The 14,082-nt window shown below is 39.6% G+C and overlaps 1 protein-coding gene across 8 annotated transcripts in view; it reads right to left on the bottom strand.

Moving 5' to 3' along the window:
• The window catches only part of BLTP1 (bridge-like lipid transfer protein family member 1), a 160,644-nt gene that overhangs the window by 40,352 nt on the left and 106,210 nt on the right, over positions 1-14,082 (bottom strand). For 5 of the 8 annotated variants that reach the window (XM_066633002.1, XM_066633007.1, XM_066633005.1 and 2 more), the window contains 9 exons: positions 13,833-14,031; positions 13,244-13,303; positions 11,838-12,064; positions 9,820-9,950; positions 8,986-9,109; positions 7,054-7,163; positions 6,267-6,357; positions 5,760-5,819; positions 3,535-3,779 (listed from right to left, as the gene is read on the bottom strand). In XM_066633002.1, the coding sequence (XP_066489099.1) occupies positions 3,535-3,779; positions 5,760-5,819; positions 6,267-6,357; positions 7,054-7,163; positions 8,986-9,109; positions 9,820-9,950; positions 11,838-12,064; positions 13,244-13,303; positions 13,833-14,031 (1,247 nt within the window). Of the gene's footprint in view, positions 1-3,534; positions 3,780-5,759; positions 5,820-6,266; positions 6,358-7,053; positions 7,164-8,985; positions 9,110-9,819; positions 9,951-10,145; positions 10,347-11,837; positions 12,065-13,243; positions 13,304-13,832; positions 14,032-14,082 lie in introns of all 8 variants that reach the window. The other 3 variants (XM_066633009.1, XM_066633003.1, XM_066633006.1) reach the window with 3 other exon arrangements.

Genomic DNA, 14,082 nt, shown 5'->3' with positions numbered 1-14,082 from the left:
TTCTTAATTATATAAGTGTCACAGGAATCTAAGTGGCAGAAAACATAATGCAGTTTCTTTAGCCAAACCAAATTAAATCAAATCAACCTTTAATGGCATACAAACTGCCCCTGTCAAGTAAGCATTAGTCACACAGGCAAACCATTTACAATGGTCTAGCCCTAAACCTTTGTTCCACCATCAAAAGAACTTAGCAGCTCTCCCAGTAACATCTGAAGGGCTATAGTTAAGGAAAAAATCAATTTCTCTGCATCCAGAAGACCAGATATGTTGCATAAAACAGGAACAAAAAAAATAGCTGAAGATTCCCCGAATTGCACAGTATAACAAAATATGAGATAGAGTCTCCATGGCACCCAAATTGCAAGGACAGTGGTGATCAGCAAATGGGGTCTTGCGATATCTTTCCAGAGAAACTTGAGAGGTGGTAACATTAAACCTGGCACAAGAGACTGCCCAGCTTTCCCTTGGATCCATTAGGAAGGACAAGTAAGATGGTAACTGACTCAAAGTCATTGAAATATGGAAACATAGAGGGGAACAAACCCCAAGGGTAGAAGAATGAAGGGTTTGATGTTCAATATCAAGAAGTCTTTGATTTAGACTCCCATCTCTAAGCCCAATAATCTTACTTTCTCCCAAATGCTGTTTAGCCACTTGGGGATCACAGGATCAGATCTTATTTGGAAAATGAGGCTATCAGGGTCGGCATGATAGCAAACATGCAACCAATATTTAACTCTTGTTTGCCATACTCTAATCTCTATCAATGACTGACCTAATTCCAGTCAAACTGCAGTGTTAGAAACACAGTTAGGGAGGCCCATGTCCTTCCTAAAGAACATAGCTTGTAAAAACTCAAAGCCCTAGTTGGCTGGTTCCATCTAGATTGGAAAAGTTACAGGATTACCTTAGCCTGAAAGACCTTTACCATTGCCGGAATGAAGCCATGGCCTTGCTTAGAAAAAAAGTGGAAAATGATCTGAGTAGTGTAAGTAGCTCACAATTCTAACAAATGCCAATGCTGGAAAGTTGGTTAGGACTGCGCCCTAAGTTTAATACTGATTTCTGGTGGGGGCCCCACAAGAGGTTATAATGAAGGTTGACTCCTAGATACTTGAAAGATTTGACCTGTCCAATACACTCCTCTTTCACCACCCTTCGGTCTCCAACCCTTAGCTGCAGTTTTCAATCTCCCAGGGAATTTGAAAGCCACAGTAAGTTCTTGAGGAGGCGGGGGGGGGGGGGAAGGCAGCAGGGGCAGGGGGAAGGCTGGTTTAGCGGAAGCAGAGCGCAACTGCTCCACTTTCACTTATGAAGTTTCAGGGAGCCCTGCGGACAGCCGTGCAGGGCTCCCCACACCCCCGGGAGGCTGCAGGAGGCTCTGGTAAGTGTACCCAAGCCCCTGCAGCTCCCCTGAGCGGCACAATGCTGCCTCCTTGTCTTCTGGCTGCCCCGATCCCTTAAGGGGAAACAGGCCAGGGCCCACAGGCTGGGGTGTCTTGATGCCCCAGTCTGAAAAGCCCTGCCTTGGAGAAAAACAAAATCTTGGATTTCTTAAAGTTCAGGGACAGACTGTTGTCGGTCATATAGCCTAGGCATCTACAGGGTGACCCAAAAAAACCAGAACCCATAAAAATTTTATTAAATCCTACAAAGGTCCAGTAAATTTCAAGAAACTTTTCCTTGGTTGACCAAGACATATTGGGGAAGATTATTGTTCCAATATTTCATGCACAAAGTCGACTTGTATACCCTGAAAGAAAAAAGATGAAAACTTGAAATTGACAGTTTCATTCAAAGATTTGTGGGTTCTGTTTTTTTGGGGCCACCCTGTATTAAAAAGCTGACTCAGACCTACTTGAGACAGAGAAATCAACTGCGCATCATCTGCCTAAAGCAGGAGAGAAATAAGCCTGGGGCCCAGCTTTGGAGGGTCACCATCAATCCGGGAGAGAAAAGGGGCCAAGTCATTTAAGAATAGAGAAAACAGGATAAGGACCAAAAGGCACCCCTACTTCACCCCTGTCTCCATGGGGATTTTAGGAGACAATTTACCTGAGGCAGAACAGCAGACCTGGCAAGCAGTGTCTGAATAAAGTCTTTTGATTAAAAAATAAACCTTGGGTCTATGCCGAATTTGCTTAGCTTTTCCCATAGTAATTCCCTGCTCACAGAACCAAACACCCCTTTCAGGTCAAGAAAGGCCACATAAAGCTTGGTATTATGCTTCCCAGAATAGTTCTCTGCTAAGTGGACCGAAGTCTTACAATGATAAATAGTGAGGCCCCTTTGTGGAAAGCAATGTGTTCTGGGCCTAGAAGGTTCTGGGAAGAAATCCAAGCCAAAAGCTTACTAAGGAGCTACTTCGCATAAATCTTGCCTAAGGAAGATAACAAACTGATTGGTCTATAATTTGCAGGATCAAGCTGAGGACTTTTTTTTTGTAAATAAGAACTAAGATGGCCTTGTCCATGCTTCAGGTATTAATCTGGTCTGTTCAATCATAGTAAAAAGAGAGGCCAGGATTGGGGACCACCAAGCTGGAGAGATTTTTAAAACTTCATATGGGATAAGGTCTGGTCCCAGAGCTTTTCCAGGTTTTGTCGGGCTTATCAAATCTCCTATTTCTTCTTGCGAGGCAGCCAGCCAAATTGGGAGGTCAGGTCCAGATGACAATGGAGCAGATAATAGTTCCATTTTATTAGCCTGTAACAGAAGTGAGAAACATTGCCACCATTTCTGGGGTAAAATGGCTGATGAGCCTGGGCCATCCATACAGGAAGCACCCCTCACTACTATTCAAAATCATTTGGAACTATTGAGGTGGCCACTATTGAGTGGCACAAATTAATTTATTCCACTACCTCCTGGCAAAAAATTGTTGCTTGTGTATTAAAATGTATCAAAGTTGCAAGTTTCTCTTTGTTTCTTTAGTCTCAGACCATCTGAGGTCTCTGGTAAACACCATAAACAGGTGTAAAGAAGTGAAAATTAAAGTAAAAACATTTAAATTCATCTAGCGCACCCTTCGTAGAAGTTACATTCTGCTGTATAGTTAGATTCAGAGCATTGGAAACATTTTAAGGAAATTTTTCTCACAATTAATCTTGTGAAATTCTTAAAATTTGGAATTACATTCAAAATCACTTAATGAGTACTATGATTTCCAAAGCATTTTGATGTATAGGGATATTTTCATTATTTGAATACATGTTTGTGTGTGGAATACAGCTATTAATTTATTAGTAATTTCAAATAATAAATCAGGTAGCAGTTTCTCCATAAATAATCAAGTATTTAAAACAATATGATAGTCTAAGTTATCTGACAGCATGGAGAGTGCAGATGAGTGAAAAAGTATTAAAAAGTCATTGGAACAAAGTAATTAAATTGCCTCATTTTCACTTCTGATTGTTCACAGTGAATATTTTATACAGAATTATGAACCACTTCCAATACACAAATTTGTTTTAATTAAGATTATAACATTCTTTAAGGTGACAAATGGTCTAGTTTTAAGAATCTGCTCACTGTGTTTTCCGGTAAAAATAAGGCTTCTCTCTTTCATGATCTTCCTCTTTTTCAGATTCCTCACTTGTTGAAGACAAGCTATCATATCGCCTTCCTTCTTCAGGATGGAAGGGGGTGCTTGGTGAGAAGACAGCTGGTGTTTTGGGTGAACTGAATACTGAGCACGATCCATCACTAACTGATGAGTAATGGGACGGACCATCAACAGTGACTGACAAAAGATCAGACTCTGTCTCCTCTGGAAACTAATTATAAAAACACAAAAAGTCATTCAAGTTATCACTACTATCTTTACCAAGAAAGATAAAAAAAATCAGGTGTCTTAGAAGGCAATGCATTTTATAATCATCAAAGAAATAGTTCTCATTCTGAATTGGCCAAAACGTGTTGGTATACAGAAGATCTGCCATGGAATATGATTTATAGAGACAGATGGAGTGAAAGGGCTTAGACAAGCACCCTAGAAAAGGAAATGAACAAACAAGTTATACAACCAGCATCAAGCTTAGATCAACACACACACTACTATAATGATTTAATTAAAATTTTAGAAGCAAAGCCAGAAACCCCAAGATCACCTGTAAATGAAAGAAATGAATAGAAATTGTTAGTGAATGGAAGTGCATGCAAAATGCTGGCACAGAATGGACATCACCATCTTTATACGTATTTTGTTTCAACTACTCAATATAATTACGAACAGAACTATGGGAAGTTTTAGACTTTCAAGTAGCATCCCAACTAGCAGTTCTGCTATCAAAGCTCGCCCCATGAATGAAAGGAGCAGTCAACTTGTGCAAGAGGTTCTAGAATAACTCCCATTCCCGGAAGAAGCTCCTGATGGCAGAAGTACTAATAAAGATGCTACCAAAATATTTTATAATGGTCTTCACAGATGCTGGTTTGTCTTTGGATAACCAAAGATGTGCAAGTTCAAGTTTCAAGTAACATTGCATTATATTTAGGCAACAGATACGACATTGACATGTGTTAAGTTTTTGCTAATATCTTAAACAAATGGTTTAAACCAGGGGTGTCAAACATAAGGCGACCCACGGAAGCTTTTTATCCGACCCTCAGGCTCTCAGCTGCTGAGCAGTGCTGAGGTGTGACTGCTACAAGGACAGCCCGCGTGAAAATTAGACTCTCTCATATCTTGAAATTTGATCAAGATTTGTGTATTTTTTCTTCTGTCATTTGCAGCTAATGAGTTCCTAAGTGAAAAGTGCTTATTTTTGGTTATGACCTGTTTAATGACATCATTTCCTGCCTAATGACATCACTTCCGGCCCTCAGCAGGCACCATGAATGCTGTTCGGCCCTTGTTTTGAAACGAGTCTGACACCCCTGGTTTAAACCAAAGAATTATGTTGCATACCTTTCTGCACACTTTCAGATAATTTCTGCTGTTTTGGCAAAAAGATTGATCTATGACCAAATCTGTTTTTCAATTATAAAGTGTTGTTGAATTTAGAGTGGTATAAATTGGGAGACACTCTTGTCAACACAATAGTCAAGATATTTAGCCTTACAATAAAAGATCATACATTTATCAATATGCACATGAATTTATATAAAGTCAATTGAGATATTTAGATTAACGTTTGACTTAATTTTTAAAGTACAAAATGCGCAGGAAATTGCTTTACTATGAAATGAAATAAAGAAAAAAACTATCAATGTTCATTACAGTATTGAATGCAGGAGTGTGACTATCTTAGCTCATAATTTGAAAATCCTGACTATATCAACAAAAATAAAAGATTATGCCCTCCTAGGATAATTGTAGAATTCTTGCAATTAGCAAATCCAGGGGTATGGTTGAAAATGTAGTGATATTTTTGAGAAAGCTAATAGACAAAGCTATCACCCTTTTCCATTTTCAGGGACTCAAAGCTTGCCAAAAATCATGAGACTTTGTTTCTTTTGTGTCACCAACCAACCCTCCTGGCTCATGCACTATTGATGGCTTCAAAGTCTTACCAGTTGAAGAATGTTATAAATGCCTTACAATCTAATCTGACTTCTTTAGAGAAGAAATTTCAGATTAGATTATAATTCCAATAACTTCAAAAGAAAAGAAGATACTGGAATAAAGCATATTGCCAAGTTTGTGAGTATAATGGTGTTATGTATTATGATACATTGTGCTCAGCTGACAGAGATGATCAATGAAGCAGATTTTCCATGCAATTAATTAGCATACTTGTTGGTTTTGCAAGTACCTGAAAATACCCTTCCCCTGGACAGCTGGATTGTTGTGTAATCCCCAATACTGTTTTATTCTACTTAATTAAAAGTGAAAAAGAAAACAAATTAAACAAATACATATAAGAGACTGGCATATTTAGAGGGCATAAAGTGATAAATAAATTTCATTAATGAGCATGGCTATATTTAACAAACTGTAAATTGCTTAATTACTAAACATTTTCCAAGACACTAGACAAGATTGAATGAATCACATAGATAACATGTACATATGTAACATTTCATAGGTACGCACACACATATACATGCAGCAGTTTCTGGGCTGCAGACAGTTTAAGATATGCAGTATCAAATCTGAACATCTGTAGATTTTCTGTGCTTGTAATTTTGTTACCAAAAATGTTGCCCAACACATTGAATTATTATATTTTGCATCTCTATATATCCTCCTCCTATTCCCAGTGTATATTTCAGCATTTTATTTCATGAAATGCAACACAGCACTCTGGGATTTGCCTTACCGTGTCCTGTATATTGAAAGTTACTCTGGGTCCAGGAGATGCCCCATCTACACGTATTTCTGGAAGATCCTCACTTTCTCCAAGACGTGAACTGCCATCAAGATAAAAAGAAATATTGTTTATTTGGGAGGGAAATACCAAAAATACTTCAAAGTATAATTTACTACCAATAATACAAGACTTGCCAGTTATACTTTTCAGTCATCAAATCTACAAAATGTGAACACAGAATGTGCAAACAGAAACACATTCTTGATAGTTGATCCATTATTGTGGAGTTCCTTCACAATTAGACAGTAACCACATTATAAGACTCTTTGTTGTTGATAGGCCCATAGCAGGCAGCTTTAAGCTAATACAAGAATTCTCTCTGTATATTTTGGTTTGTTTCACTGATAAATAAACTGAGTTCCTAAGACATTCCACCGTTCTACCAAGACATGAAATGTAGAGAGAAGCTATATGGATAGGAAGTGGAGCTAAGATGGCAGGGATTGGTTCAGTTCTCAAGGGCTTGACAATGAGTTCAATGACAATCTTTACAGGGTTTGAGACACATGTGGAAATCAGTAAAATCTGGCCCACAGACATTGGGATCACCTGGTAGTGTTCCTGATTGGAGGCCTTTTAAGTTGCCATTTTCACATTTGGGGAAAAATAAAATGACACACTTTAAGACACCAGTCAGTTGATTTAAAAATTTGCAGAGAGCAAGCACATTAACATCTTTACCTTCTCCTGCTTACAAGCATCTGTTCTATTTTTTTGTCTTTTTAAAGCCACTTACCTTGCTCTGTCCATTCTTTTTAAAGGTGGTCTTCCAGATGCTGAAATACTTTTGGACCGATTGTAGCTAGGTTTGTAACCTAAGCCCCATTTGTCTTTTAGAGATGCTGCCTAAACACAAACACAAAACATTATGTCTCAGCTTTATCTCTACAGAACTCTTATATACATTGACAATACAGCAAATGTATTTAGAAACACCTTATGCAGGCTAAACTATTGTAAACTGATGGTACAATACAGAAAATGTTTTGCATGTTTTCAGTTCCATTGGAAAACTTAAAGTGCTTGCCTTGCCTAGGTTGTACCCCAAATCAGGTCTTCTTTAAAATAACGGCCCACAAGTCGACTGAAGCCCACAGGTGAAATTTCAGTATGGCCCTTTCATGCATCCTCATGGCAACATCCAAGGTCCGCTCAAACCCACCAAAAATGAGAGTGGGGATGGGACATTTGCATTACTCTCTTCTCCCTGGGGTTAGAGTGTTCAGTCTGGTGAAACTTATTCTAGTTTTTCTACAGTGCAATCCTAACTTGTGCTAGAACAGTCAGGCTGGTAGGCCTGCACTGTATCCAGCTGAAGTTTTAGGGAAACTTTTTCCCTTACCCCAGGGAGAGCTGCAGAGACCCAATGGGGCTACTTGGATCTGCACCACCAAAACTGCTGGCACAAATTCGAGCAGCCCAGAGCTGCCCCTGGTCACCCTGGAGCAGGGTTAGAATCTTGCATAAGTGCCAGATTCTGGCCCTGCCTCCTGCTCCAAGCGCACTCCAGGAATGCCGGTCGCCCATCCTCCCCTGCCCCCAAATGCTTCCCTCCCGCCTTCTCCTCCCTCCCCCCAGACCTCCAGCGCCAGCCAAGTTTGGCCGGCTCAACCTTACTGGGCTCCGGGACTCAAGTTGCACAAGTTGGTACAGTGAGGCTGATGCAAATCCATGCGCCGGCCTGTCTACCCTGAGAGTGTCACAAAAGTGTTTTACAGCACTTCTGCAATACTCTTTGGCCAACGCAAGGGTCTTGCACCGGCTGAAGGGGTGCTCTGGATTGTGCCCCTAGTCTGTTGCCCTTGGCCAATCAGGTTTTACCACCTCAGTTTGAAACTACCTCATTCTATCAGAGAAAGCCTTGGGTACTGTTGCTACCAAACTCAGTAAAATAGAGATAAAACAACGATAGAAGTATATGAGGAACAGAGCTTACAGCTAGAGGTTTTATTACAAAAGGGAGTGGGGAGCAAAAAAGAACTAGAGACAGGAAAAGAGAAAGAGGGGTAACAGAGTTACAGGTGCAAAGTGAACTATGATAGTGTATAACATGCAGTATTATAAACAGTATTTATATACTGCTTTTCAACAAAAAAAAGTTCACAAAGCAGTTTACAGTCAAAATCAAATAACTAATTGGCTTCTTATCCCCAAAAGCTCACAATCTAAGCAAACGGCCACTGGAAAAATCACTGTGCTGAGATGAAGAGGGACAGTTACTTTCCCCCACTAACTGTAAGAACACCACCACTTGAAAAAGTACGTCATGCCCAGTTAGCAGGGCATTATGCAGCACACAAAGGTCTGTAGAATAAAGAAAAGGGGATAACTAACAAATGGGGTTCTAGAGTGACCTGTAGCATAAAGAAAGATAAAAATAGAGGACAACTGATATGGGGTGCAAACCTATGACAGAAAAATGTGTTATGGGGTTTTGAAGAGAAAGCTAAGAGTGAGGGCTAACAGAAGGGGAAGGTTTAGAGAGATGGGTATTATGTGAAGATAGAAGAATATGGGTCAAGAGAGAATTGGTTAAAAAGAAAACATTGATTTGTAAAAATGCATTTCTGTAGTTAAAACAACTCAGCTCTTGAGTCTAAATTATAAAAATTAATTTTTAATCATTTGAAACACACACACACACACAAAAGCTAAAAAAATAGCTTACCCTCATACTTGACCTGCGCAGTTTTTTACGGACATCTCGGCGGATGTCATTGACAGCTACTGACTCCAATTGCTGATACCGCTGGATTTCTTGATTTATGGTTCCTTCACTTGCACCTAGTTTTCTGAGGACAAAGTTAGAATAATAAAAGTCTTGAATACAAAATTAAGAGTTAATGCAATATAACGGTTAGAATGGCAAGCTTAGACTAGGGAGTCTTTGGGCCACTCTCTCTCAGCTTCACAGGGCTACTGTGAGAATCAGGGGTTAATGCCACATATGCTGCCTTAAGCTCTTTCATCCATGATAAAAAATGTAAATAAGAATAAGTAATTAAAATGGCTTTAATTACGACATTTGCAGTATTACTTCCTGAAGGAATGCAGTTTCCACTCATTCTCTGCTGACACAATTTTGGGCTAATACCAATGATACCTTGATAATTTTTTTTTTTACAGGTCCTGTGTTACAACACTGAAACTGTTTGAAAACTATAGGAATTTAGAATCTCTTCTGGCAGACAAACCGACATTTTTGTGAAGTGGGAAAAAGCAGATTCATTTTTCATTAAGGCTAGTGGTATGTTGAAAATTACTAATATTGGTGTGTAAATGCACATGAGGTGGTAAAATGATACATGGGCTAGTAAGCTTTGCGAACTTATTTTGCCAGGCTACCAGTTATGATTTTCTGAAAGGAAATCAGTAAAGAAATCTGAAAATATCTGAAATAAACAACCTTTATCTCGTAGGAGGATAAATCAGAAGGATGTTGTTTCCTTTGTGCCTCAAAATAATTATTCTGAAATGCATATGCGTTTCCACACACACTTACTTTAGATCATCAATTACTTTGGCTTGTTCATTCAGCTCCCTTATGTCTACTAAACGTTTCACATATTTTCTTCCTCTCTGCTCTCCAATCTGGGTACTGGATGTTCCCTGCCTTCGATAGTCAGCATTCTCCTATTTAAAAATGAAAAGCATTAGATTTTTTTTCTTGTTAGCAATGTCACTGTTTAATAAGTAAGGAAAATAGGATTTGCACCACAAATCAAAATAGCATGCAAAATCAGTTTATGAAGTCAGCTGATTCTTGATTTGCCAGTGATGACCAATTCCACCCATTCACTCATGATATGCTATATATATACTACATACATGTCCCCAAGAGCAAGACCTGCCCGCTTTTAAGTGTGAACTGCTAGAATAAGTAGTATCACTTGATGCTGATCCCGACAGATATTCTACAGGAACAGAGTAACGATGGCTTTTGGGGCTCAAACCCAGTAGGTGATTTACAATCCGCTGCCCAAAAGTAAGCTTGTGTACATCTCCACAGAGTGGACCACCATCTGATTTCTAAATGATAATAAATAGCAAGATTAATAATTCAAGAAACCTCAATGCATCCATTTTTATTGTCTGTCCCTCTCCTGAAGGCTTCTCTGCCTATCCTTTCCCTTCAACATTTCCATGAAATGTCAAGAGACTATCTCATTCTTGGAGTACACATGCAGGATACTAGCTTACAGTTAGTACAAGCAAATAACATTGAGACCCGTTTCCTAGAACAGCGGTCACCAAATTCGCGACCGCTGCACACCAAAAAAGCAGTCCGTGTTCAGACCACAGCTTATCGTTCTTCCTTTGCACTACATTCATGCTCAGTAGATCTGGGCAACAGGATGCTCTGGGCAGTTGTATCTGTTGCACAGTGTCCCAGAAGGCTGTGCAACAGGATGACTGGGCAGTCACAACTGCCCACAGCATTCTGGAGCCCAGATCAACTGGGCACGAATCTGGTACAGAGGTGGAATGGTAAGCTCCACTCACAGAGCAGAGAGCTTTCCCTAAACCCCGGACCCAGCCTGGGGTTTGAAAAACCTTGCCCTAGAAGAATGTAAAGACTCCTAGCCTTTCTGCTCAGGCTACTCTCATTCTTGTACATACCCAAGCCCTTGAGATGACTGGAATTTCCACTTGACAGGCTCTATAGACTAACTTTGAACTGAATTTACATTTATTACTCATAGCATTTGTCAAATAATTTAAAACTCTACTAAACCTTTGGCAGATTTTTGGGATAGATAACTCTTCATGTTATGCTTACAACAGGCAATAATGTTTTACGCAAATGATTATTCAGAATAATTTATTCGGCCTAAGTAGCTTTACTGGCTTTTCTTCCTAGTAAGTGTCCTTACAATTGTGACTTTCAGTAGCATAGCTATAGGAGGAGAACTGCACTAAGTTCTGTAGGGCACCACAATGCACTGTGTATGCTGCCCGTCTCCCTAACCGTCAGAGCCATTCCCAGCGGTGAGATCAAAGCGGAGGAGTCTTCTGCTTTTGTCTTGCTGCTGGGAATGGCTCCAACAGTGAGGGGGAGGGGTAGCTTACATGGCACATTGAGGCACCTTGCAAAACTGAGTGCTGTGCCCTCCCTCCCATAGCAATGCTACTGATGAGGTTAGTTCTTCTAATAGAGACCTCTGTCACAATCTCAAGAACCGTAGAACAAGTTCTGTCAGCTCAAAGGGACTTTAGACTTGCTTTCCCATGAACAGCAAACTCCCCCCCTCCATTGCAACCAGCTGCTGAAATGAAGAAAAACTTCAAAAGCGGTTTGTGATGTGCCAGTGAGAGATCAACTGTTTGAAAAAGTCAAAACTTTCCACTGACTTAAGGCAGCTGGGCCCACAAATCTAACTAGCAGCAAGTTTTGATTATTGTTGCTCTCTAATAGTATATATCGCTATGAAAAGAAGCATAAGTATCTGCACAAACATGCATTATGTGAAACGGTTGTTTTGCTTAATATTAGAATCACATTAGGATATATTCACTAACCGTACTAACAGTGGGAGACATAGTATCAACTTCATCTTCATCTGATAGGTCAGCTATGTTAACAGAGTTAAGATCAGCAATGTCATCTAAATCTTCTTCTCCTGTCAGTGTTGTGAGAGTATTTCCTAGAGCATTTAATCGTTTCCCAATGTTAGGATCCATGTGTACATCAATGCCACACATCTTCCAGAGCACATTAAGAGTCCATGTTCCAGCACTATTACTTTCTGTTCCAAGAGAAAAAGTAGAAATGTGCTTCACCGCTTTGCCTTAAATGAGTTAAAGATTCTGGCATAGCAAAATCAGGTGTTTTGAAACACCTTTTCTCAGTGATGCTCTTCCAAGGTTAGAAAAACAGCCGCAGTTTATCAAAGTTTGTAATGGATCTATGATAAAGGTTGCAGTCCCACTGATCTGCTACAGAGAGTTGCTTATTGGTACATGAAAAGGAGATGTAATACAATGAAGGCAGCTCTGGAGCCATGTCTTTGGAACCAAAATAAAGAACAGTCACACAATGCCCCTGGAAGCAAATCTGGTTCAATTCTTCAGATGGATAACATGTTTATGAATCCTTTATTTTAAATGTCTATCCCAAAGTCTCCTATTTGTAGGTTAATAGAATGACTAGATACTGAAATGAATCATGATATTCTATAATTTATTTCAATATTTGTTGAGACAAAAGCTGAAATCAAAAATTTTGTCTGGTTATAGTTTGTTTTTAAACCCCTGCTAACTGGTTAAGAGGCACTTTTTCAAGTGGGTGCTCCTCTTTTATTTAGCAGGGGGAGAGTAACTGGCCCACCTCACCCCAGCAGTGTCTTTTCTAGTGGCTGTCTGCTGGTGTTGCATCTTTTTAGATTGCGAGCCCTTTTGGGACAGGGAGCCATTAGATGTTTGATTTTCTCTGTAAACCGCTTTGTGAACTTTTTGTTGAAAAGCGGTATATAAATACTGTTGTTGTTGTTGTTGTTGTTGTTTTTGAAAATAAATCCGTCCAATTAAAAAGACTAAAATGGAATTATAACAGTAATAATCATCATCAGCATGTGTATAGAACTTTCAAGTGTTCCAAGTGCTTCACATATGTTATCTCAATGTAATCCTGCCATGTAAGATAAATATTATTCCCAAATTGCAGCAGAAGAGCTGAGGCAGAAAGTGGCTTGCCTAAGGCCACATAGTATGGTTCATAGCAGAGATAAGATATGAACTGGGGAAGTTCAGATTCGCAGTTCAATCTGTACCCATTACACTACATCAGCTCTCATGAGACGCATAGGCACACTGAAAAGGGAAAACCACAGAGAAGGCTTAAAGCTGATTTAAAAGAGGACTCTATTGGGGGGGGGAGAGAGCGGGGGGGAGGGAGTCTGCATAGGTGCAGACTTGAAATACCTTACCTGCAGCTGCCTGCCCTGTTGTCCTTGAACACACCTCATAGGTGCCATCTGGCACGACACCTAAAAGATGGAAGGAGGATATAATGGGCCTACCATTACATCAAACTTTTTATAAGCCTAAACTTGCATAAAACTATTTCTCACATTTTATAAAAATAAGCTGCTACATTTCTAAGAACTGATATTTTGACAAATTTTCAAATTAATTCTAAATTACTAAGGGCCCAATCCTATCAAACTTTCCAGAACTGATGCAGCAGAAAAACAGCTAAAAGATAAGGGAATAAACATTCCCTAACCTTGAGGAAGTCTGGAGTGCCTCCCGACCACAGGATGCATTACATGCCCCATTCGCACAGCTACATCAGTGCTGGAAAGCTGAATAGGATTGAGCCCAAGGTCGTATCATATATCTGTAAATTACAGACATAATTCTACAGAACTTCAAATACTTTAGCTACATAAGTTGTAATATACAATTTTCTTGCTTATTTCTCTAAATATGAATATGTAAAAAATTATTCTCTTTATGAAGCTTTTGCAAAGGTCAGGATTAGCAGTGGCTGAGATAAATAAGAGACATGCTTACACGCATTCATTACTAGATCTCCTCGTACTTCTGGCTTCCAGTCATCCCAGCTTGTTTCAAAGCCATCAGCAAAGCGGATACAGAAGTTTTTAAAATGACCTTTGCTGACCAAAGACTCTGAAGAGCAGGCAGTAATTAAAGTGCTTTCAATGGTTAGAACTAATGCAGAGCCAGTGTCCAGATCAGCTGTGTGGTTAGACTGTAAAAAAGGAGAACTATTGTTGTAAAGTCTATCCATTTGCCACTGGAT

The sequence above is a fragment of the Tiliqua scincoides genome, chromosome 6 (assembly GCF_035046505.1).
Source record: "Tiliqua scincoides isolate rTilSci1 chromosome 6, rTilSci1.hap2, whole genome shotgun sequence".
Lineage (NCBI taxonomy): Eukaryota > Metazoa > Chordata > Lepidosauria > Squamata > Scincidae > Tiliqua > Tiliqua scincoides.
The sequence above is the reverse complement of the archived record's forward strand: the minus strand, read 5'-3'. Positions and strand labels throughout refer to the sequence as shown.